The 26423-nt window shown below is 38.9% G+C and overlaps 1 protein-coding gene across 18 annotated transcripts in view; it reads left to right on the forward strand.

The window, feature by feature from the left end:
- RYR2 (ryanodine receptor 2) overlaps window positions 1-26423 on the forward strand; it is a 253156-nt gene that overhangs the window by 152630 nt on the left and 74103 nt on the right. For all 18 annotated transcript variants that reach the window (XM_081856307.1, XM_081856320.1, XM_081856322.1 and 15 more), the window contains 19 exons: window positions 393-528; window positions 1497-1683; window positions 2691-2796; window positions 3308-3428; window positions 4310-4479; window positions 5408-5628; window positions 6236-6326; window positions 6617-6757; window positions 7703-7866; window positions 8602-8680; window positions 10315-10404; window positions 11702-11839; window positions 13087-13164; window positions 14088-14163; window positions 17359-17485; window positions 18556-18671; window positions 20296-20360; window positions 20824-20945; window positions 24017-24066. In XM_081856307.1, the coding sequence (XP_081712433.1) occupies window positions 393-528; window positions 1497-1683; window positions 2691-2796; window positions 3308-3428; window positions 4310-4479; window positions 5408-5628; window positions 6236-6326; window positions 6617-6757; window positions 7703-7866; window positions 8602-8680; window positions 10315-10404; window positions 11702-11839; window positions 13087-13164; window positions 14088-14163; window positions 17359-17485; window positions 18556-18671; window positions 20296-20360; window positions 20824-20945; window positions 24017-24066 (2278 nt within the window). The remainder of the gene's footprint in view (window positions 1-392; window positions 529-1496; window positions 1684-2690; window positions 2797-3307; window positions 3429-4309; window positions 4480-5407; window positions 5629-6235; window positions 6327-6616; window positions 6758-7702; window positions 7867-8601; window positions 8681-10314; window positions 10405-11701; window positions 11840-13086; window positions 13165-14087; window positions 14164-17358; window positions 17486-18555; window positions 18672-20295; window positions 20361-20823; window positions 20946-24016; window positions 24067-26423) is intronic.

Here is a 26423-nt window from a genome sequence, read left to right on the forward strand (position 1 = left end):
CCTGTAAGACCTATTGCAGTCGTTAAGAGTCGTCAACAGGCTCATCACAGCTATCTGCCAATCACCCATTCCTACCACCCTTCTGAGTAATACCCCTCCCCACCTTCTCACTATATAGAAAGGTCTGGAAACTTCTGTTTCAGTGTATCTGAAGAAGTGTGCATGCACACGAAAGCTCATACCAAGAACTGACTTAGTTGGTCTTTAAGGTGCTACTGGAAGGAATTTTTTTGTTTAGAATAGCATTAGTTTTTCTTTGGGTTTCTGCTGCTGCAATAGCCAGTCTATTGAAAAGGGAGTAAAAGAGGACTTCCTATTAGAACACTGGCTTGAGCTTTTTCTTCTTTTTTTGCAGTAAATGCCTCTTTTGTTTAATTTTGCCTTGTTCTTAGGTAGTCCGCTACTTGGCTGGATGTGGTTTGCAAAGCTGCTCATTGCTGATTTCTAAAGGTTACCCAGATATCGGATGGAACCCAGTGGAAGGAGAACGATACTTGGATTTTCTTCGTTTTGCTGTTTTTTGCAATGGTACTGTAGGAGCCTATTAATTTTGTACCACTATTGTTGTTCCGAAATAATTATATAAACCTTTGACTATCACTGCTACTAATGCACCAAATTAAGTGGTGCTCCTCTTGTGTTTTATGTCACCAGCCTTTCTCATTTGTTTTGAAGGGCTAAAATTGGGAAACGTTATTTTGTATTCTATTTTTAAAATATGGGAACAGTTATATTGCTTTCTGTTTTGCTATGTGCCTGTGTAACTGTGACATCAATTTTCTAATTATTCTCCTTTTGTTCTTTGCTGATTTGTAAGTGGTGTGTTGTATGTGCAAGTGGCTGTAGGGCAAGCTTTTATAGAATATTGCAATCATTGATAAAACATTAGCCTTTACAAATCTGAATATGCAGGCTCTAGATTGCAATGATTTCAAGATGACTGTTCTTTACCTTGAACCAGAGTGGCTAAGAATATGATGAAAGTACTGTTGTAGCAAAGAGGTTGAAGCAACAAAAGAGTGAACTAAAATAAGCATTTGGTAACACTGGATGAGTGTTAAAATTCATCTATATGCACACTCCAAGTGTCCATTTCAACTCCCTTCCCCCAAGTCTTTTTCACCCTAGCCCCTTACTTTTTGTCCGTGTTTCTTTCACTTTTCTACTTCCCAACAATATGTCAGAAATCCGAAAGTCCTCTTAATGGCTTGTAAAGGTTGATTTGGCTAGGCATTCCAATGTTTCCTGATCTGGATATAGTGGGATTGCCCTACTTGCAGCCAGAATAATAATAGTTACCTTCTGAGCTTACTTAGACGTGGGTTTCTCCCGTCACTCTTAGGAGGCTGTCATTACAGCTGGATCGTGTAATGAATAAAATTTCTGCTCCATCTGGCACAGCAACATGGTCTGGTACCAGTTCATCTAGGCTTGTTCCCACCCCCATGTAAGCCCTGGATTGTGACTTTGGCTGTGGCCTTCCTTACTGACTGTAGGAGAGAGCGTTGAAGAGAATGCCAATGTGGTGGTAAGACTGCTCATTCGACGTCCTGAATGTTTTGGACCAGCACTGAGAGGAGAAGGTGGAAATGGCCTGCTTGCTGCCATGGAGGAAGCCATAAACATATCAGAAGACCCCACAAGAGATGGACCTTCACCAAGTAGTGGATCCAATAAAACACTGTAGGTAGTAAAGAAGGGGTTAACTTCCCCAGATATATTTTGTAATAGGTCTTACAGAATTCAGTTTTCTAAAATAAGGCTTTATTCATAATTTGCAAATACTTTGTTAGCTGCCAAACCTAACAGGTTTCTAAATGCAATAGTCCCCAAGAATTCAACATTTGAAACTTTTGAGAGTATTCGTAATAATAGTACATTTTCTTTTTGTTGTAAATCAGAATAGTAATATTTTATTATACCACAAATAGGCAGATATTTTCCTTGAATTTCACATCTTATATTACTCCTGAATCAGTACCATAATTCACTGACTTTACATAATTTACTAGCAATGGAATATATCAATGTATTACTAAGGTGCTTTGGAAAATAAATACTGTATAATGCATTTTGGGGCAGAGCAGTCGTCTTTCCATGGTTCTTAAATATCAGGTGGTGTAAGTCCATTTATTGCAGGTGTGGAAGGATGGGTTTAAGGCTGGGCCAAATAACCCCTCTCCACACACCTTTCATGGGACCATCTGTCATGAAAAAGTCTGTAATTACCAGAGGGAGGGCAAATTCTAAGAACTTTGGGGGATTGGCTTACCTTTGAAGAGGAGATGGCCAAGCCCCACACCTCTTTTTAGAGACAGAAAAACACACACACCCTTTGCCACCAATTGAGGTAACAGCTTACCTGCCTTCAGCAGCCTGGCATTGTTCCCTTTGTGGTTTGATTCACAGTGCCCCATGAAGGTAATCTTCACTGAATTAGCATAGGGCTTGCAGTGACTACATGTGGATGGCTCATTACATAAATGTAAAAGAGATACCTCAAGCTACATTTTCTTGTGGAGCAATGTTAGAAGTCTATATAACTGGACTCCAGAGTCAGTCTGAGGCAATTATTATTAGAAATACCAGGGATAAAACCTAGTCTTGCTTTTGTAACAAAGTTAAGCTTCCATAACAAATTCCTTGCTGACCCTCTATTTTCCTTCCTGTTGGGAAAATAAATTAAACAGAAGTGAGGTGGAAGAAGAAGATGATACCATTCACATGGGAAATGCCATCATGACCTTTTATGCTGCTTTGATTGATCTCCTAGGACGCTGTGCTCCAGAAATGCATGTAGGTTCTGTTGTTTACTAGTGTTTATCATCCTTGTTTAACATCTACTTGCTGCTAATTGGTTAAAATCAGAGCACAGGTTTAATAGTACTGCTGTTTCTGAATGGGTATCAAGTTGTAAGTTGCTGCTGTTGGTGGTGGTATACTCTTGAGAAACTTAAGTATGAGTTTTGGCTTTATCCATTCAGACTTTTTAAGCATAACAGCACTTTAGCATACAGGGAAATGCAACCATTGACACCGTTACCTCTTCAATTCTAAGTGAGTGAAGCTTTCCAAACATACTTAACACGAGCACTACAACTTTCCAACCTAGTGTCAATATACTGTGTACTATAACTCTAGCTTCTCATGAATACCTGTATGTTAAGCTTTGCTGTAGCCCCCCAGTATTCTAGATTTTTAAATCATTGTTTGAAATCATTACTGTTACTCTCTTGCTTATGAATAATATGTGTACATATTATGATATCAATCATATAAACAAATGTTTGCATTACTCCTTCGTTAGCTAATCCATGCTGGCAAAGGGGAAGCAATTAGAATACGATCCATTCTGCGGTCTTTGATTCCTTTGGAAGATTTGGTGGGTGTGATTAGTATTCCTTTCCACATGCCAACAATAGCAAAAGGTAAGAAAAGTGTTCCATTTTTATTTCTGATATGTTCTAACATAAAAAGCTTGACTGATTTACAATACCTTTCTCTCAAATATGTATGAAAATTAAAATGGAAATGAAACAGAAATTCACACTGGCTTTCCTTGGCACGAGCCTCTCAGTTGTAGAATTGCAGGAGTATGTGATTATTAAATAATGATTCGAAGATAGTAAACCAATAACTAGATGTTCAGTATCAATATTTGCAATAACAAGGATGCCATAGTGTTTGTGATTGGAATGATTTAGGTTTTATCTGCCAAATTCCCTTTATTCAGTCAAGAAAATGGGTAAGCCATCTAGAGGATGTCTAGAGCAGTGTTTCCCAACATTGTGTCTCTAGCTGTTTTTTGAACTACAACTCCCATCATCCCTACCTAGCAAGACAAGTGGCCAGGGATGATGGGAATTGTAGTCCAAAAACAGCTAGAGAATCAAGATTGGGAAACACTGGTCTAGAGGATGTTCATACACTCATTCTTCTTTGCAGGAAGTAGTTATGCAATCATAGATCCTAATAGTGATCTCAGTTCTCTGAGAGACGGTCCTTATGTAGGCAAGTTGGTACCATCAATGCTCAAGAGGGAGGTATGATACCATAAGTCTTGGGAGAATCCCAGGTTTGCTGATACAGAAAAATTTTCAAGGGAAACAAGCCATTTGAGGACTGAACATGCTCAGTGGACATGGACTGTTGGCTGACTAATGTCAGAGGGGAAAACTAGAGGGGAGGAGGAATGAATTGGATTGCCCGAAATCCTGAACAGAAGCACTCCATGCTGCAACATTTTGTTGCAGGTACAATTTGCTTGTATCAGTACCAGAAATCTGTGTAATTGATTTTTTTTTTTCAGATGGTACTGTGGTGGAACCTGATATGTCAGAGGGGTTTTGCCCAGACCACAAGGCAGCCATGGTATTGTTCCTTGACAGGGTCTATGGGATTGAAGACCAGGATTTTCTTCTACACCTTCTTGAAGTTGGCTTTCTGCCAGATCTTCGTGCTGCTGCTTCATTAGATACGGTAACAATTAACTTTTGATTACTAGGTTCTCTCTTTGATCTAGATCTATACCATGCATGTATTCTGACTTCTCGAAAATGATAAGGAAAGTTTTTGCAATACTCTAGAATTGAGTATTGAAAGTTGAAGACTTGACTTCAAATTCCATGGATGTATTGTATAACTTTAGACAAATTCAATTTTTCATGTAAGATATTATTATCTACTAATAATAAACAAATGTTTAGATAAATTCAGAGCACAAAGCCATTGAAGCAGTGTAAAGTAAAAAAAAAATAAAAAACTGCAGAAACACAAAATCTGTGAACAATAAAAGTTTTTTTTTTTAAAAAAATCACACTCTAAAACAGCAAAATGTTTCATAAAATATAAAATTAATCTTCCATAAATGACTGGGTTACACCTCAGAAGTGCCTAAACAAAAATGTATTTAGTAGGTGCGTAAACATCATTGTATGGCACTCTCAGCAGTTCACACCATCTGAGGAGTTCGTAATTACATTACATTACATTACATTACATTACATTACATTACATTACTTTGCATTGCATTGCATTGCATTGCATTGCATTGCATTGCATTACATTACACAGGCATTTTGTAAATTAATTATATTGACTGTTCTTATTTTTATTGTTTTATATTTTGTGATTACAGACAGCTGAATCTTCCAATTAAAACAATGGGAAATGAAATATGAAATAATAAACATGTTATGTGATTTTAGCAAATATATGAGTTTTTCAAATATTGAAAACAAATGGCAGAGGAAAACAAAACAAGTCTAGCACACTCATAATGTCCTTTTATTCCTATAAAAATCCATCTTGCCTTCCTTGAAAACAAACCTAATAGATTGTCATCATGTAACCATTTTGTATAGAACAAAACTTACCTACCTTAATAGCTTTACAATTTATTTTATAGGTTGCTCTGAGTGCTACAGATATGGCCCTGGCTCTCAATCGGTACCTCTGCACTGCTGTTTTGCCTTTATTAACTAGATGTGCTCCTCTTTTTGCTGGCACAGAACACCATGCTTCCCTTATAGATTCCTTGCTACATACTGTGTACCGTCTTTCCAAGGGCTGCTCTCTTACCAAAGCTCAACGGGACTCTATTGAAGAGTGCCTACTCTCCATATGTGGGTAAGTGTACACTTCTGGGATTTATAGGAAAATTAGTTTCTAGAGCGAATGTGTCTCTTAATAACATTGGTGATCAATGTTTTTAATGTTTGATATTTTATCGTGTTTTTAGTATTCTGTTGGGAGCTGCCCAATATATTGTATATTATAATCCCAATATGTCACCTCCCTGATAATATACTCAAAATAATAATAATAATAATAATAATAATAATAATAATAATAATTTATTTGTACGCCGCCCATCTGGCTGGGTTTCCCCAGCCACTCTGGGCGGCTTCCAACAAAGATTAAAATACATTAAAGATGCTTAGAATGTACTCAGGATGCTTTGAAATAGCAACAGGACATTACACCTCTTTGGGAATAAATTCCATTGAACTGTGAATATTCATAGGGTTGGATTGGAATGGATGAATACAAGTTTATAGGTTTCTTAAAATTATTCTCATAAGTCATAAGAGAATCCAAAGAAATACAACAAAGTATAAACAGACATGTGCAGAATAAACTCTACACTGTTTGGATAAGGTCTGCAAAGTAGGTTGCTTTCTATCCTCCAACAGTAGAACACATTTTCTACTCACTTTTTTCTTTCTACTTGCAGTCAGCTGAGGCCTTCAATGATGCAACATTTGTTGAGAAGATTAGTGTTTGATATTCCACTGCTAAATGAGCATGCAAAGATGCCTCTTAAGGTGAGTGTGGTCTTTAATCTTCCCTTTTCAGAATATACAACTGCCACTTACCATCATCCTTCAGAATCTAGATCTGATAACAGCATTTTGACTACACTGTGAAGCAAAAACATTTCGTCACAGTCATTTACATCCAGCACACTCATCATCATCATCATCATCATCATCATCATTATATTGCCCTATACTTGGAGGTCTATGTCTCAGTACCTGAAACTGATCATACCTAACTGCTCTACAAAGTTTATAGTGGATTCTCTGAAACTGAGTTATTTTTTTCCCCTCACAAGTTGCTGACAAATCATTATGAAAGATGTTGGAAGTATTACTGTTTACCAGGAGGATGGGGCAACTTTGGTGCTGCTTCAGAAGAAGAACTTCATTTGTCCAGGAAGTTGTTCTGGGGTATTTTTGATGCCTTATCTCAAAAGGTAACTTTTAAGTTTATGTTTTAAGCATGTTGGAAGAATAATGTACTCTAATTTTTCTAATGTCTTTTTTGAGAAATGGATATTCCTGCAAACTCTTTATTAAATGTTCTTCATAGTTTCCCCAGCAAAGTTTGATTGCCTAATAAAATAAGTATATAAAAATGACAATTTATAGCTATGAATGCAACTAAATTATTGTACCAGGATCCCTGGCTTTTAACGTAATGTGAAGACAGTATTCTTTGAAAATGAATAATTTCCAAATATGCAATAATAATTGTGCATTACATACAAAATGTGACTCCTTTGTGTATAAACAAGTGCTTGCACATGCATGCCAGGTTTTATTTCCTCTGATAATTCTGGCAATAGCTCCTCATACCACATTGGAGGCCATGTCTGCAGTCCTGCCAAATTGTGAGGACACTTTACATGGTGGCTGCTTCATGATTCCACTCCTTTTGATAAGGCCATTATAATTACCATGGGTCACCAATATATACTACTTGTTATCCTTCAGTTTTGGAGCGCTCTGTAGAATGCAAATAAATAAAGTAAATAAATGGGATAAAATAGAGAAGATGGCAGAAAGCTGGTTTCAGAAAAAGATTTTGCACTACCCCCTCTTTTTTTAAGTGAATGGTGGTGCCCTGGAACCACCTAAGGACTCATCTTTGTATTTAATGTCATGTTTTGAAAAATTCGACTGACATCAGCCCTGTGGGGTGGGGTAATAATAATCAGGATCACCATAGATATGGAGGAGAAATTTAACCCCTCCCTCCAGTGCTATTTGCATAGAGAAGATCCTGAATGTACACGCCATGGTAGATCAAAGTACAGGTGATGCTAGCTCAGATACTAAAACATTGCTAATTTTCCAGCAAAAATAGAGGCTGTCTCAATTCATTGCTAGGTCTTTTGTATTCTACTTTGTCTTTCCAGAAATATGAACAGGAACTATTCAAACTGGCCTTGCCGTGCCTGAGTGCAGTGGCTGGGGCTTTGCCTCCTGATTACATGGAATCAAACTATGTGGGTGTGATGGAAAAGCAAGCGTCCATGGATTCAGATGGGAACTTTAATCCACAACCTGTTGATACTTCAAAGTAAGGATTTATTATACTGTTGTGCCACTTCTGGTGTATTTTGTCCAACACGCACTCAGCTCTCGCCTGCGGTTCCTAGAAGCTGTCCGCATGCAACAGCAGCCACATCCCAGGAAACAACTTCAACTGGCTGGCTAAACAAGGTGAAGGCAGCTGATGGGTCTCTAATCCTCAGTGAGCTAGAGACTTCCCCTGGCTCTGGCAGATTGAGCAGATGAGACCAATAGTGGGTCTGACGGTCAAGAAGGCAGTTTCTGCACAGGCTAGAGAGGGAAGTGAGGTGCAGATGATGCTTGTCAACCTGGGAAGGTAGCCAATCAAGGAGAAGGAAAGCTCTGATCCTAAACCTTTGCTGCCTTGTGGGAAAGCTGGGGAGACAAGTATTGTATATTGAAGAGGCACTTAAAGCTGATTACTGTAACCACTTCTTGGACCACTTCAGGGAAAGTATTCCAAAGGGGGTCATCACAGAGGAGGTCCACTTACATGTTATTACCAAACAACATTTGGCTGGTTTTGTAATGATTAGCAGGGTTTCCTTGGAACATATCGAAGCTTAACTTGGTCTATATTGGGGGGTGGGGGTGGGGTGGGCTGCTAGGTATTTGCTGGTCTCAAGCTCTTTTAGGGCTCTAAGTATGTTATGATCAACTGTTTTTTATGAAAGAGGGATTAAAAGGAATGCACGATTTATTATATATATTATTAATCCTGGTCTTGTATTTTCTTATCTAGCATTACAATTCCTGAAAAGCTAGACTACTTTATTAACAAATATGCAGAACATTCCCATGATAAGTGGTGCATGGAAAAGGTAAAATGTTTAGCAACTTTTTTCCCCAAAGCATATTTAAAGTATTAAAAATCTGTCTGGATAATAGTCTGAAACACATTTTCCATTTTTAGTATCCATCATGGAATCTTGTTTATGTTGCATGAGTAGAACAGTCTTCTTTCTTTAATCAAAAAGTTTTCTTTAAATGCATTTATCTTCTGAGCTTCAGTAAATGAGTAGTCCCTGTTTTTACATTTATACTAATCTAATTACTTAACACTTTTTCTTTGCTTTTTGCTTTTAGTAAGGATGTTTATGTTTGTTATCAGATATTTGGATGGTTGCGTTTGCATGGTTGCCTTCTATCTGGAAAATGACATTGTAGATCTAGAAAAATAGAAATCATAAGTATCTGATCCAATTTTACCAACGGTGCATATTAGTGCCGTGGGGTGGATGGATGCCAGGTATATTTACAATGCTTCTGCATCATGCATGCACTATTTAATATATGGTCCTTTAAAAAAAATTGTTCTCTTTGAAGAGCACCTCTTGTGTGGTAAAAATATAAGTTTCATGACCACAACATACACATGCAAGCTTTTAGTTACTATTTGTTTTAAAATGCACTAGATTTAAGTCTATATCTACTATAGTTGGGACTAGGGAAGCTGGAATAATCCACTTTAAATGGATTTATTCCCAGAATTTGGTGGTTCTGCCCCAATTGAGCTTTCCCCCCATTATATCAAGTCTCCCATTACATCTGAGCCAACTAATTATATGCAAAATTATATGCAAAAATTGTATATTATACATATAAAAGACTCAAGTGTCATTCAGTATTATATTTCTGCAGCATAAATTTATCGGTATTAATACATGAGTATTTTTAAACAATTATATTCATTGTTGTATGCATCTGTTACTTTAGGAAACCTGGAGAGTATATACATGTAATATTATTCATATAATACTGCATATTATATGCGAGAATTATTCACATATTTAGGGCAACCAATTAAAAAACCTTGCTTCTTGTTGAAACCAAGGAGTGAGACAGACAGAAATGAAAAACAAGCAACAAAGATAAGTTTGACACCGAGATTTTCAGAAAATTCTCTCCGTAGATGGGGCCTGCAGCACAATGGTGCAGTGGAGTGCTCCACTCTGTTCCACCTCCTCAGCCACATTTCTGTTTCCATTCCCTAACACTTAGTCAGCATTCCATGCCCTCTAAGTGTGCTCAGTCAATGGGCTGTTTTTGTTGTTGTTGGGGAGGGGATGATTTTCTTCCCCCATCTTTTAGAAAAAACTTTTGCAAACCTTTGGGTTCCTCTTAGCCTGTGCATGGATAATGTAGCTGTTTTGGCTACATTAGTATTCTGAGAATGAGTTCACTATTAGTATATATGATAAGAAGTTCTTAATAATCATATATATGATAAGAAGTTCTTAGTTATTGCATGACTAATTAGAATATAGGATATTGTTATTACAGCTGTTAAGTCATTTTAAGTTCAAAATAACCAAGGCAAAAATATGCTGGTGAGTCTAGTTCTCTTGGACAAGTGGGTGTAGCATAATGATAGCATGCAAAAACACCATCCAAAACATAAATGACATCAAGATTCCTGTTCAGCTTATCCCCTCCCGCTTTTTATTTTTATCAGTTTGCAAATGGGTGGATATATGGTGAAACATACTCAGAATCTTCCAAAGTGCAGCCATTAATGAAACAATATAAACTGTTAGCAGAAAAGGTAAGAAGTTCATGTCAAATGTTTTGTTTGTGGTGATCTTTTCATTTTATTATTAAAATTAACTTTAGTGATATCTAAAACAATAGACAAATCCCTTGGTTGTTAGAACTCCTCTCATATATTAGAACACATTCTAAGTTAGGAAGACGGGATTAATGATATTTTTGTGCAAATTGAGCACGTTCCACCAGTCTGAAGTTTCTCGTCTGGTCTGAGGCAGGACTTGTGAGAGAGGAAAGAGAGTAGGGCACTTCATTACAATATAAAAAAGTCATCATAGCCAATAGGTTTTGTAACCTTGACCAACAGTTTATGAATATGCTGAAAAACCCAGCCATGGATAATCATGTGTCATCTTCATTGCTAAATTCCTTCTTCCTAAAAATGGGAATGCACAGTTTAAGGACTCTTCAGAATGGTGACTGGACTTCGCCTTATGCAGAGCGCATGAGGCAGCTGTCCTTGCTGCTCAACACTTGTGTCCATCCTCAGTGTTTACCAGGGCATCCCTCATATGGCTGGATGATCTAGAGAATTCCTATCAGGACCTAGACTGTGTAATAAGAATGTTACTTAAAATTTCCAGGGCAGCTACATTTCTGGCTGATGCCACACTCCATGACATCCAGTATGTGTCTTGTTCCTTGGTGGCCTCCCTAAAAATAGAATGGCTTATCTATGAATTCTAAACACATAGAATTAGATTCCTCAGTTTTTCACCTCATGCCAGGGCTACCCTCTTTATGAATCTTTTCATCAAACCTTTACATGAGCTGCACCTTTTAACAAATAATTTGCTTCTCTCTCTTTGGCCTACGTTGACATATTGAGTTTAAGTGATGGGCTTATCATTTTTCTTGTTTTGTCCAAGACTTCCCTTGTCTTGTCTTGTGTACACCTTTTGAGATAATCTGAGATGGCTGGTAGTGTAACATCATCATCTCTACTTCATACAGTGATACTGCAATTCATCCTTGCAGCCCACTTCTGATTCCATTTTTGTGTGTGAAAAGTTTGTTACGTTGACTGTAGTGAAACTTGTTTTAAAATGAATATTTGTAGAATCAAGCTATATTTCTGCATTCCAATGTGGACACGCTGGGTAGTATGCTGGTTATTCTCACATTTTTATGCTATACCAGAGTTAGCTAGAGGTCTGGGAGATAACCTAGGCAAGTATTAGATTACTATTAAATTATGTAATAATTAAAATATAATAAAGAGTGTTATAAGAGAGTGTACTGTCCTCTCAGCTACTTGATAACTAAAAACATAACCATCTATTTGTTTTCCCTAGGAGAAAGAAATTTACAGATGGCCAATCAAGGAGTCCTTGAAAACCATGCTTGCTTGGGGATGGCGGGTTGAGAGAACGAGGGAAGGAGATACTATGGCTCTTTATAACAGGCCACGCCGAATATCACAGACAAGTCAGGTACATCCTGTATCATGCTGCAAATGTTTGCTTCTACTGCGTAACATAATCTCAGGCATCCAATGGTTAATAAATATAAAGGACTAGTTTAGATGTAGAGGAGGATTTGGCATACTATCGTCATGAAAAAAAATCAGGTACCAGCTTCATTTGCTGCTGTACTTCAGTTGTGTTGCACATGTAGGGAAAAGAGGTGAGGAAAATTCTAAAGCTGTGTGTGCAGTCAAGTAATACAGACTGAATTATACAGTGGAGTGTTGGAGCCACCACCATATCTGAGGTTCTGCTGCTTATGCTGGCCTAGGGCAGAAGGTGATACACAACTGTTGTTCTTTGCTCTGCCAACTCCAGGCTGGTACAGCAGAGAGACTCAGATTAGGTTCATTGCTGGTAACTGGATTGGCTTATGTTCCAATGGAACATTCGCCAACCAAGTCTCTTTCCTCCCCACCCAGTTTTGGGGGTTTATGCTGGCTGTTACTGAAGGGAGAGGGATGTTTGCTTCTGCTGTTGGTACATGAAACAGAGGCCTCCATGGTAGCAGACCCCCCACCCCCCAAAAAAACCAGTGGAACCCTGTGGAGCAAGATTTCCATCACTTCCTAACTCCTCTAGCTTGGCAGGTCAGGAGTTTGGATTGCTCTGTATAGGTAATCACACTATTCCTGATAAATAATTATCAGGATTGCAGTATTTTCTAGAAAATAACTTTAATCTACAACCAAGTCCATTATTATTTTTCTGGATAGTGTTTCAAGAGAGATTCTGGAGAAAGAGAAATATTCTTTGCCTTTTCCAGTAGATAGACCATTTCTTCAAGCTGAAATTTGTATCATGTACCTGTAGTTTTTGGAAGAATATTGTATTAATGCTTAGCATGTCTCATCTTTTGGTTCCATTTCTATTTGATTTCACTGTGATTCCTTGCACAGGCCAATTATTTATTTAGATAAATGGAAAATTGGCACAATGCAGTTTCATAAAGTCCCCAAAACGTCAGTATTGTACTAACAATGTTTTTTTTTAATTATAAAAAAAATATTATCTGGACTGTGCCTAACTCTTATTAATCTGCAGTATTTTGCATTTTAATAGAGAAATATGTGTAGGCTGATTGTCAATTGCTCCCTCTTTCCTGATGGATTTGTTAATAAACCTCTTATCCTTTGTAAGTTGTCATTTAACTTTTTAACTTGTATTTGGTTATTCTTTTTACTTTTTTTACACATCTGTTAATATTTACTCAGGTTTCTGTAGATACTGTCCATGGTTATAGCCCTCGTGCAATTGACATGAGTAATGTTACCCTCTCCAGAGAACTGCATGTAAGTCGTATCACAGCTAATTTCATGTATTAGAAACATTTAAGAAAGCTTTTGTTTCTTTCACCGTGTTTGTACAATGCAAGTTCCCTGCTTATCCTCTGGTATCTATCATTCATAAATATATATGACATCTGTACAATTTTAAGAATTTCCAGAGGATTAAGCAGGTTAGTCTTTGCAGCAAAAACTAGTGGGTGCTATTGTAGGTGCTTAAATTCAACATTTGTATTATAATTTCGGTTACAAAAAGTGGACTACAAAGAGTAGTCCCAAGCAGAGAACAGCGTACAGCTTCTTCAATGTACAGTGGCGTAGCGTGGGTTGTCAGCACCTGGGGCAAGGCAAGTAATTTGCACCCCCTAACCCATGGATTTGCGCCCCCTAACCTGTGGATTTGCGCCCCCTAACCCTAACCCCCAGATGTTGCATCTGGTGCGGCCGGCCCCCCCTGCACCCCCCACGCTACGCCACTGTCAATGTATCTTGAGTAGTTTTTTGGTTTGAAAAAAAATTCAAGAAGATAAATCAGTTAGAACAATTAAGAACTGCAATAACAATTAATTCTGTGCCGTGGCAGTGATTAGGGATAAGAGCCAATGTAGCAGAGGAGAAATCTGTTGCGTGACAGTTTTTACCAATTCTCTGCATTAAAGCAAACATTTCTAATGTTTGAGATCATTTATTGAAGCTTAGATTTGTAAAATTAATGTACTAGGAAGATAATTATTGGGGCGGGGGGGATCTGAAGTGCACCTTTGCAACTTTAGCAAAAGCATAATAATGTAAAAATAAATGCAAAAAAGCTTCATTTAAAATTGGCTATTGTGAAGCTGACTGCCATATCCTAAAACAATAAAACAAAAATGCATAACAAGCATGACTTAAGATTAGCTGTTATGAAACAAATCCTTTTATTTCATCAGGCTATGGCTGAAATGATGGCTGAAAACTATCACAATATATGGGCAAAGAAAAAGAAGATGGAGCTTGAAGCAAAAGGTAAAGAATTTGCTTATAGTTTTACAAACGTATGAATTATTAGCTTGGGTTTCCTAACAATAATCATTAATTTTAAAAAACAGGATTGCAATAATTCACCCAGGTTTTTAGGGTATAGATTCAGATATACATATGTTTAGAACATATAAATACATTCTGGAAGTTAATAAAAATATTTGGCCTGAGTAGTACAGCAGGGACCAGGGTTTGTTTTGGCTTACATATGTATGAAGGGCTACATATACTAATGATACTATGCAAAAAATACAAAGAAATCATTGTGTATTTTGAAGATATTGATTTGGGAATAATTTTGGAACAGAATAATACTGATACACAGTATGGGGTATCCCACCTAGTAATTCTTAATGTATATATCAGCTATTAAATTTAAAAAAATAAGGCCTCAGAGTTTTTCAAAACATGTTATTTCCTACAATATGCATTAAAACATACACAGACAGAAGCCATCCAAACACCACTTGTCCTTGCCAACCATTTTAAACTCCTATCCCACCTCATAATTTGCTATATCTACTTTTTAAACCTTTCAATACCATGTTCATTTAGAATACTATGTCAAAATCTAAAGGCAAGCATTTGCTTCAATGTCTTCCTTGCCTTATCCAAGTTAAAGTGCATGCCTTAGTAGGTAAAAAGATGTTGCTAGCAGAGAATACATTAATTCTTGACTGATGCCCACAATATAGAACTGTGAGAAATTATCTTTTAGCTAAATGACAACCTAATAACTACATCTTGTCAGATTGAGGATTTTCATTCCCAACTGTAAGCATGAAAACAGATAATAGAAAAAAAGCAAAATGCAGTTTAAAACCTCAGAAGATAAAGTCAAGCGTTGCCTGTTTTAGCAGTGAGGGGGTGGTAATGTGCTGGAAAGTGTGTTTAGCTTTGCAAAGTTGAGTCATATTTTTGATTCTTCTTTCCTTTATGCTACTGGAAAAGTTTTAGCAAAGATTCATTTCTATCATACTGTGAGAGCCAGTATGGTGTAGTGGTTAAGAGTGGTGGACTCGTAATCTGGTGAACTGGGTTCGATTCCCCGCTCCTCCACATGCAGCTGCTGGGTGACCCTGGGCTAGTCACACTTCTCTGAAGTCTCTCAGCCCCGCTCACCTCACAGAGTGTTTGTTGTGGGGGAGGAAGGGAAAGGAGATTGTTAGCCGCTTTGAGACTCCTTTGGGTAGTGATAAAGCGGGATATCAAATCCAAACTCTTCTTCTTCTTCTTCATAGCAGTTACAGGCAGGGCAGGGCACAGGGCAGGATTTAGGTTTGATGAGGCCCTAAGCCACTGAAGGTAATGGGGCCCTTTATATGTCCAGCTGTCCATTGTCAACAGCAAATCGTTGCTGTTTTTTGTGTTGAATATATGCTATATGGTAATTTATGGACCTAATAGGTATCTAAAGCCATTTGCACATAACAAAATATGTATTTTAACAAAGTAATTGTTGAACTGAAATACAATTAAGAAGTATATTAATAGTGAAATAATTATTAAGCTCTAACTTAAAATGATTGGCGGCCCATTACTTACATCATTACTTACAACACAAAACACAGTTGCTGTATGTAGGTTTTATTTTATTTTTTGGAAATGTACACCCAGGGTTTTTTCCCCTTTAATTTTTTTTCGGGCCCCCAAGAGAGTGGGGCCCTAAGCTGTAGCTTTGTTTAGCTATTATGTAAATCCAGCACTGGCAGGACAGAGGGCAACTTTGCTCTTGTGTCTTCTGATCACTAAGTGTCACTGCTGAGAGGGAGATGGTGAAGAGTGGGGAATTCAGAAAGGTGTGGGAGTATGGTGTCAGGACACCAATGCTGCACACATTCCATGCCTCATCCTTCTCCCTAGGAACTATGAGGGATGCCTGATATTTGGAAGGCAGGTGGGCAACGCTGCCCTGCTTGCACCGATTTCTCCTGCTAGGCAGACATATTGCTTGCCATCCTCTTTAATATTTGTATTCAACTGTTAAAACAGCATATCAGAAATGCATATAATATATCATGTGCTGACGTCTTTAATGTCTGGTCTTTAGTGGGTTATTAGGCACTCATTTGGTGCTCTGTTCCCTTTTGATGCTTAATATCTCTGTGCAAAGAATACTGTAGAACAGCCTTCCATGAGGCAGGGTGGGAGCATCAAATAATGGCTTTAACCCCCAGTGCATTGAAAAAAGCACTTTGGAGAAGCAGAAGTGATTCTCTGACTCCTTTTTCAAGAATGCTAGGTGGGGAGAAATTCATTTTTTAAAAATCCATATATTAACCCTACAAATGATGAGGTAATGAAAGAATAGTGGACTTGCCTCACGAGTAGTGCATAGATTTAAGTTGATTGTGTTATGCACTGGGAGATGGAGCTGCTCAGCGCCCATCCTCCCTCGGGCCTTGGGAGGAAGAAGATGCAGACATGAATGGTTTGGATTAAACAGACCACAACTTCGTTGAAGGAAGATGAAGTACGTGCATCAGCTAAGACCAGTGTGAAAGTGGTTAGTTGTACTCCCTCCCTACAAGATGCTTAGGGAGATGGGCATAGTTAGACCGCTGTGATATCTTTCTTGTGACACTGAAGCCAGGCCCAACCTCTATCTGATAAACTAGTCTCCTTGTGAGGAGAGGCAGGTGTGAAGTGGTTACCCATATTAGCTAGCTATAAGGCAGCTCTTCCTCTGGGAGAGCTCCTCCAGCCTTATGAGTGTCTTGCTATTTCCCATCCCACATGAAACTGATCTTCTGGATACTTCCAGAAGTTGTTGCCATCTCTCTTTCACCAACGTGGGACCTTACCAAGCATGGTCCAGGGCCTTGTTTCTGTGAGGCATCTGCTCTGTCCCAATAATTCTTCCTCTGCACCCACAAACTTGCCATGGCAGTGAGGACCCCTTGATTCTGGCATTTGAATTGTCAGATTTTTTGTGTTTTTAAATGCTGTACTTTTTTGCATACTGTATATATATATATTTACCTTTTAATAACATTAATTACATTTACGTCATATATGTCCTATGACTAAACCGTAATGTGCTTAATGAATTATGGAAGTTCATTATGGCCATTTTGGAATAAAACAGTAATATATCCCTCTTTGAAGTTATTCACAATATATCCTAAGTTGGCCACCCCTCAGTCTTAACTATGGTGTCATTCTTCTAACTTACAACAGTGGGAGGAGGAAACCATCCCTTACTTGTTCCATATGATACACTGACAGCCAAAGAAAAGGCCAAGGACAGAGAGAAAGCACAAGATATCCTGAAGTTCCTACAGATCAATGGATATGTGGTCTCAAGGTAAATTCTGATCTGTGTTGCAATAGATTTTAGGTAAAAGGTAAACAATGCTGAGTTAAACCTTCGCATATGGTGTGTGTATTATTTATTTATTTATTTATTTAATACATATGCACGCACACATATGCACACAAAAGGCAGGAAGTTTTGTTTTTTTTAAAAAATGTGAATCAAGTAGTAAATCTGAAATATTTGCGAAGTTCTTTTTGTTTTCTGTTTCTGAACTTTTCTTGAACACTGGACAACAGCTACAAAACCATTGGGAAGAATTCAGCATTGCGCTCTTCTGAGAGTTTTTGTCAGTGCAAGCTTTTCTGCTTCTAGGTGGAATGGTCCTTCCTCTTCGCCCTTGCACTCTTTTGGGGGTTCTCCTGAATTCCAGCGTGAATTTGGGGGAGCCTGGTGAGGGTAGAGAACCTTGTTGCACTAACAGGAGCCCTCGTGCTGGCATCCGGTTAGTTCAGTCTGGGCCTAAGTGTTTTACTCAGAACAGACCCATTTAAATTAATAAAGATGACTAAGTTAGCTTCATTAATTTAAACAGATCTACTCTGAGCTGAAAGCTGTAAAGGCCACCCAATCAGTCTTTTTCATCAAATCCTTAAAATAAGAAATATGGTACAGGAGGAATATAAGGGAAATTCCTATACAGTGGTGCTATTTTCTCTAGTGACAGTTGATCTGTCCAGCTGAGGGGATACAGATAGTTGATTTGGATGTAACCTGAAGATATAGTTCACCACCAACCAGAAGGCAATAATAATATTGAGGGAGAATTAGGGAGAGGACAACCTGAGGCTCATATTAAGACTTGCCAATGCAGTGGTTTGGGTTAACATCTGAATCAAGGCAAAACGATGCGAAACTGAAAAGAGAAACAAAAATTCATGTAAAACACACAGAAACATTTTTTTGCTGTGTTAATATGAGTTTAATCTAAATTACTTTAAAAGTATATGCAGGTAGGTGAATATACAAGGCCACAGCTAACTTTGTGATAATTTGCACGTTTTTGTACAAAAATCTACTTATTGGGATCTAAGTTTGAGTGAAAGCTCTTGTCGTTCTAGAGGTCTAAAGGATCTAGAATTAGACACGCCTTCCATCGAGAAACGATTTGCTTACAGTTTTCTTCAGCAGCTGATAAGATACGTGGATGAAGCCCATCAGTATATTCTTGAGTTTGGTAAGGCACTGTAAATAAGCATTTTGTATTTTAACATTGGTTAAAGCTCATGGTTAATGAGTAAATAACTTAGCCATGAGCCCCAAGGTAACACATTAAGCCAAACCTTGAATTAGCTTGGCATGGCATCAGAAAGGGCTGGGGAGAAGCAAAGTGTCTGTGAGCTTCTTTCCTGGAGAGGAGGTTTGGCTTAGCATGTCATGTGAACAAGACCATTATGTCCTCCCAAAAATGTGAGAAATCATTAAGTTTTTAACATTAGTATTACTGTTTAGTAGAAAAAACGAATGAGCAACTTCACATCATACATCACATGTTCATATATAAAGAATGCGGGTCTTACATAAATAGATCATAAAGTTCATAAAGAAGAAAACATTCGGTATATGTCTTAAATTTTAAAGAAATATAAAATGGAAGCAATCTGTCTAGTTTAAATAAATTTCATACAAGTATGCAAGTGAGCATTGTCTTGAAAAGGTATCGGACATAAGATCGGAGGGGCGCTGTATAAATTACTTGTGGGGAAGAGAGCAGTCGCTCCTCAGACACACAACCCACACAGTGTCGAACCCTAAGTCGCCCCGCTTGTAGTCGCTAGCAACTAAGGAGGCTAGAGCGGCCACGGAGATACTTGCTCTGGCGCTATGAATGAAAGAATGTATTTTACCCCAAAGGAGCTCTAATCCAAGTCGAATAATGCAATTAACAGACTGAGTTTTAAACAGCTAGTCACTGCTGAAAATTACACGAGAAGACCAAAACCAGGAAAAACTCCAAGCTAAACGGCAACAGCCAGAAGCTAAGCAAACCAACTAACCGACGGACTCACGCTCTACCCCCGCAAAATACTTCCCTGTCTTCTGCTGATAGCACGGCGATCCTTGACTCGCGATGGGACGACGAAAAGTGAGACCGCGTGGCTGGCGCAGCAACAAGTTAAGTTGCTGTCCACGCCCCCCTCAAGCCGCCTGGTTGGCCGCCTGCCCGTGGGCGTGGTGCGCCAGCCAGGTGAGTGGGTGGCAGGGGGCTAAGGCCCCCTGCTTGAGGCAGGGATCGGATCCTGCCCACAACCCCTCCCCTCTTTGGAAGAGGAGAGTCTTTCCAATGATTTATAATACACTCCAGTGTTCAAGGTATCTATTTGGTGACTGCCCTCCCTTCCTTATTCCTTTTTTAATATGCAGTATTCAATTTTAATATGCAATAATAAATTTTCACCTACACTCATGATTTGGGTAGGGGTTGAGAGTAGTATTATCTAGTTTGATTGTTTCTGACAGGCACTGTCATTTCCTTGTCCTAGTTAACTTAAAAGAAAAAGTGGAAAAAAGAGGCATGGTGTTAAGTTCAGTGTGGAGGCTGATTCAATCTTGAAATAGTAATGGAGGAACTAGGGGAGCTTGAGCTATGGTTTTTGCAAGCGATTAGATCGCTACCACTGAGATTAAATCAGTTGTCACACTTTTGCTGATAAAAAGGGAGAAACCTGTTAGGGATAAAATTGCTACATACATACTGTACTATATATTAATGTATGCAATTCAATATATGAGAAATATGGTTTAAGAATAATAGAAAAGGCTACATTTTAAAAAATAATAATTTATCTTTTCTTATACAGATGGTGGCAGCAGAGGCAAAGGAGAACAATTTCCTTATGAACAAGAAATCAAGTTCTTTGCTAAAGTAAAGTATATTCTCTTTTGCCTTTTTTATTACTATCAAATGTGTTACATATAAAGCTAGTGGAGATTTAATGCTAATTACATGTTAGGCGCAGTGAAGAACCTGGGACACAGGTTCATACTCTTGTGCTGGGAATTCATATATGATAATATAAGTAAAATGCATGGCTAAGCTCAAGTGAAGACATTGTCCCAACATCTGACATGCCCCGTAGGCTTTCCTTTTGAAGCGGGGGGGGGGGAGGTGCACCTTTGGTGTCCTGAGCCCATGGGACTGGGCAAGCAACCTGGCAGACCTTCAGGTAGACTACTTTTGCTGAGTCTGTTCACACTGGTACTTGGTGATGATGTCAGAGTTAATGGGGATGGCTCACTGTCAGATCTAGAGAGAATTGTGGGAGATGGGGCCTTGAGATAATCAGTGTCCAACCCCCCCCCCATTTTTTCTCATGTATTTATTCCAGGTTGTACTTCCTTTAATCGACCAGTATTTTAAGAACCATCGCCTGTATTTCCTATCTGCTGCAAGTAGGCCTCTTAGCAGCGGGGGGCATGCCTCAAATAAGGAGAAAGAAATGGTGACAAGGTAAAAAAAATAAACTATAATACCCAATTAGCTTACTACAAAACACAGACAGATTTATGGGCATACATACTGAGCTAAGAAGAGGAAAAGTTACATGAAGAAGGAAATTTACATGGAGATGTCTATTTCACAGAGTGATCAGCTCCCCAAGACTTTAAGCTTAATAATTTCCTTGTCCTTTTCTCATCTCCACTACTGTTTCCTAAGCTCTTCTTACTTCTCACATTGTAACTACTCAATTAGATTATTCATGTTGGGGGGTGGGGGGTGGGCTGGTGATTTTTTTTTTCTTTATCGCTATGCATATAAATAGCATAAAGGGATGCGGATGGCGCTGTGGTCTAAACCACAGAGCCTAGGGCTTGCCGATCGGAAGGTCGCGGTTTGAATCCCTGTGACGGGGTGAACTCCCGTTGTTCGGTCCCTGCTCCTGCCAGCCTAGCAGTTTGAAAGCACGTCAAAGTGCAAGTAGATAAATAGGTACTGCTCCGGTGGGAAGGTAAACGGCATTTCTGTGCGCTGCTCTGGTTGTTTGCCGGCAACCTTGGCTAGTAAAGTGATATGAGCGCCGCAACCCCAGAGTTGTCTGCGACTGGATCTAACGGTCAGGGGTCCCTTTACCTTTACCTGTGCATGTAAAGCTGAATGCACACAAGTTAAATGGGCGCGAGTTGCGAGCTACCCATATTGATTCTTTCTCGGTGTTAGTCGTGAGGTTCTTGAAATGTGTTTTATAACATAGTTAAAAATACTTCATGAAATCTCTAAGCCCCATTCATTGTGCAATGCTGAATGAGCAACAGGAGATGTGTTGCTGAGAATGGCTGTAGCTCATTGGTTCAACCTCCAGCATCTCCAGATAAAGCCAAGAGTGACCCCATCTGAAACCCTGGAGAGCCTGTCAAATGTAGACCCATAGTAAACAAGCTGGATCAATGGTCTGACTCTGTATAAGGCAGCTTTCTATGTATATTTCAAAAGTTGTGCTGGATTGTTGAAGAAGTAGTTAACAAAGACTTACCTTATTTAGAAAGTCTTTTGATTGACGTTAACATTGCCTGCACAGTAGGTTATACAGTATTTTCATTTTGTATCACAGCTTAGAATGCAGGCAGTTTAAGCGGTGACCAGTAATAACTGGTGTTATGTGTCAGAGGCCAGGAAGTATACTTTTCTTTTGAGTGGCATCTGAAGAGGGAGGATATTAATTCTGGAATATATTGCTAAGAGCCCTCAGAGACAGGGGGCTGTGCAGGCAGCATGGCTGAGATGAATAGGCAGGGGCGCCGACTTATAAAAAATATTGGGGGGGCGGGGGCCCATACCGACTTATAAAAAATATTGGGGGGGCCCAAGACCTCCAAACCGCTGCTGCTGGGGGAACGAAAGGGGCGAGCCCCGGGCTGCCCCGACCTTAAGTGAACCTGTGAGGGCCCGCCCTTTGCGGCAGCCGATTGGCTGCCGCCGTGGGCGGTGAATATTAATGAGCTAGGGGGAATCCCCGCTTCTCGCGGGGCTGACGCCAGCCCCGCGAGATTGTTGATGGGTCGAGAGCCCGCAACCCCACCCCCTCTCTAGATCGGGAGTGGCTTTGTTTTAACTCATTACTGAATGTATTTTAAAAGGTAACTATCGTCAAACAAGGAAAATAAAAAATACCAACATAATTTTGTGATTTTACAAAGCATAATATAACTAATAATTTTCTTAAATTATTGGGGGGGCAGAGCCCCCCCAAACGAATTTTTGAGGGGGCTCGGGCCCCCTCAGGCCCCATGGAGTCGGCGCCTATGTGAATAGGCTTGGGGTTTTTTATTATATAGGTGTGAGGAATGTGTGGCAGGGCAGACCATTGGTAATGACTGCTATTTTTAGAAATTAATAATTATTGGTGGAGGGGATCTGGAAAAACTCGCAATTTTAAAAATCTGATTTATTTTGTGTATGTTCTGAGTAGGTTACATTAATTAATGTCCATAATAGCCCTCGTTATTATTATAAAAAAACCTGAATTTGGTCATGAAAAGTAAAATGATTTATGTCAAGATTTGTCCATTTCCTTATACCTTTTGTATTCTCTGTCTCCCTAAGCCATGAGAGCTTTCATGAGCACCACAATGACTCAAAACACATTGAGTGGGATTCACCTCATGAATCCACGAGTGAAAGCCCTACACAAAGGCTTCCATTTGTGCAACAGGGCTTTCCACCCTCTCCTTCTCCATGTGACCCTTAAAAAAAGACTGGGGGGATGTTAGGGCAGAACCATGTGTAGGGGAGGAGAGGGGGGATTGTTTTATGGTTCTGCTCATTGAAGATGCTTCCTTTTACAGAAAGAGCCCTTCTGTGAGCAGACCTTGTGTTAGGTGAATGGAACAACTTTCCATCAGTGAAATAGAACCTTTGGATTGAAGCCATTAAGTAAAGTCATTGTTCATATCTACTTTGGATTTTTTTTTTGTTAGTGATTATCCACCTGAGTGAGATGTTCTTAAGTCCATTTAAATTAATAGGTTCAAGCACCTCTTAATAACTTTGGGTTGGACAGCAACTGATGTTAAACAAGAAAATTGTTCATTAAAAATAAAGGGAAGTTTTAACATGATTACTCATTTATAAATTTAATATATTTTACCACCAAACATTTATGTTTGTCTCAATCAGAATCTTTTATCGATTCTAAAATTGCAACGATGATATTAAACTAGCCTACTGACTGCATTTTGCTTCCTAAAATTTCAGTGACTTTCTGTTGTTGGTGGCGAGATTTCATTAAGGACACTTGTATAAATAGTCATTGTCAGTTATTCTCTGTTTAATTACGATATGTGCTTACTTAACCATGTTTGTCAAGAGCTGCTCTTGGAAACTTTTATAGTACTCTCAGTCCTACATTCTGCTCAGAGACTGAATTCTTTCTGCAAAACATCATTCTGCTTTTTCCTGCTCATATATCAGCTGTTATTTTCCTTCCTTCCTTCCTTCCTTCCTTCCTTCCTTCCTTCCTTCCTTCCTTCCTTCCTTTATTTCCTTTTCCCCTCCCTTCTCTTTTATTTACCCCTTGTCTTCAGCCTATTCTGCAAACTTGGAGTTCTTGTCAGGCATAGGATTTCACTGTTTGGTAAGGAGACCCTTGACAAATTCTTGTGTGAGCATCCCTTGATTTTCTTTGCCATTACTTGCAACTATGTATGTGCTGCTTTGATGTATGCTGCATGACTGCATGTCCACGAGCAGGGATAGACAACATGGTGCTCTCCAGTTTTTGAACTACAATTCCCATCAGCTCCAGAAAGCACGGCCAAAGGTCAGGGATGATGGGAGGTATAGTCCAACAACATCTAAAGAGCACCACACTGGCTACTCCTGACCAAGAGCATGAACTTTGTGGCCCACTAAAAATCCTTTAGGGTAGCCAGTAATATTTATGTGGTAACCAAAAAGTTCTGCAAGAAACTTTGTATTGACTGTTTGACTTAAAAGATAAACAATTAAAAACAATTATCTTGTTAAAGCAATAAGACATCAATTTATTGAGACTTAGTATGAATTTATTCAGTGCCTTATTTTCCATGTTACTGACTGTGAAGTACCACATCCATGCATATATGGACCATGGAAATTTACCCCAATCTAGTAACTTTATTCCCCATATCCAGTAGAGACATTCCATTTGGGCAGCTCATTAGGGAACTATGCTGTGTGCTGGAAAAACAAGTCACCGCACTGCTCTCCTTTCAGTACATGGAAAACTTGCATGGCAGTCCCTGTTTAAGGGTAAGGAAAAATCCCATGTAAATTGGCAGAGTGAGTTGGCTGGTCCATTTTTACAATACAACAGGTATTGCATATGCAGAATGAATTATTGTTCCAGAGCCCTAGTGCAATAATTTACTCTTGGAAAGCCTCTCTTTTTGCATCTCCCCAACTGGAAGAGTGTGAAGATCCAGGAACAGGTGAAGGTTAATTACAACCTAGATCATTTCAGAAACATACATTTGAAATGGTTTACTGATACGTTCTGTAAGTATTATTTAGCTAAGATGACAGCTAACATGGAAGAATTCACCTGAAACCTGTCAATTTTTTGCGTAATATCAATAAACTGAATATAATGCTAGTATTTGACATTTAGCAATGCTCTATACCCTATGCAACCTATAATGTTATTTAACGAGTTTGTTTGAGATGGCAGTAAGGTTCAGTGTCTAGCTCCTTTTTGTTATTTCTGACATTCTTAGTGTGCAACTCAATGATGCTTTATATACAGTGATCACTTGAATTGCCTTCCAAAATCCAGACCCTAAGGGGTTTTCTTTGGTGCCTGTCCTGGTGCTAACAGTGTGCTGAGTTGTTGCAGAGGCCAACTGAGCTTGGCATTACTAACAGTTTAAACCCTATACATTTATTGTTTAACAATTAAAAATCTGTAAAGTCAGAAGCAAAAGAGTTTGCTTCTCATACAGGCTTTGGGAATGAGCTGATAAATCCTGTTCCTTTCCTGCCAAGCTCCTTTAACTATACAACTGTATTAAACAATGGCAGACTGGGGGAAAGGGTCAAGTTCACAGATTGAGTCTTAACACAGATGAGAAAGCCAAGACTGCAGTCCTGTAAGCCCATTAAGATCTACTTCTGAGTAGTTGCACTTATTCTTTTATTCTTAATGAGTACCTGGATTTCAGCTCCTACAAAGCAAGGGTTTATTCCTCTTTGCAAAGTTTTCACATTTTGCATCTGACACGAGGCAGAGCTTTAACAATAGTATATGCAGAGAATAACTCCTGAGGGGTACCTTATCTCATCTGAACCCACTACAGGGAAGATGCATCCTGGCTGCTTGGAAGAAAAGAAGGGAAAATGGGGAGTAGGGAACTAAAATTGAGACATAAACAGGAAAGAGAAGTACACTAAAGGGAAGTGGAAAACAGCAGCGCTTTAGAAAACAGCAGCTGTTGGACCCCAGGAATTCCTATTGTCTGGTGTCGAAACATCGCACTCATCAATCACAGTTCTAACTTCACCCATTGACTAAAAACACTGAAGGAGCAGAAATAGCCGAGATGACTCATCTCACAAAAGTTGCTTAGAAGGCTGCCTGCACATTTCACTTCATAAATTTCCTTCTAGGAGAGCTGGAAGCTTACTTTAAAAAACATGAAAGGCCTGAGTCTGGGGCAAGCAAGGACCCTGGTGCAACTGTTTCAATTACACCATTGTAATGTGGCCTTGAGCTTATGTGACTGTAGGCAGTCATTTTTGGTCCTCTGAAGAGGAGTACTGTTAGTAGATGAGGACATACTGCAGCATTTTATTGCAGCTTCTACTTGTATTATATAGTTATTGATTATACATAAGGATTCTGGCCAAGCATTGCCTTGATCTAGTTGAGAAGCTTGCCTGAGTTTGGTCAGATTTGGGAATTTCACACATCCCCTTCACCTAAACCTTGGTAGCTTAGGGTACCACTTAGGGTAG

This window comes from Podarcis erhardii (assembly GCF_964252035.2).
Source record: "Podarcis erhardii genome assembly, chromosome: 3".
In the NCBI taxonomy this organism is placed as follows: domain Eukaryota; kingdom Metazoa; phylum Chordata; class Lepidosauria; order Squamata; family Lacertidae; genus Podarcis; species Podarcis erhardii.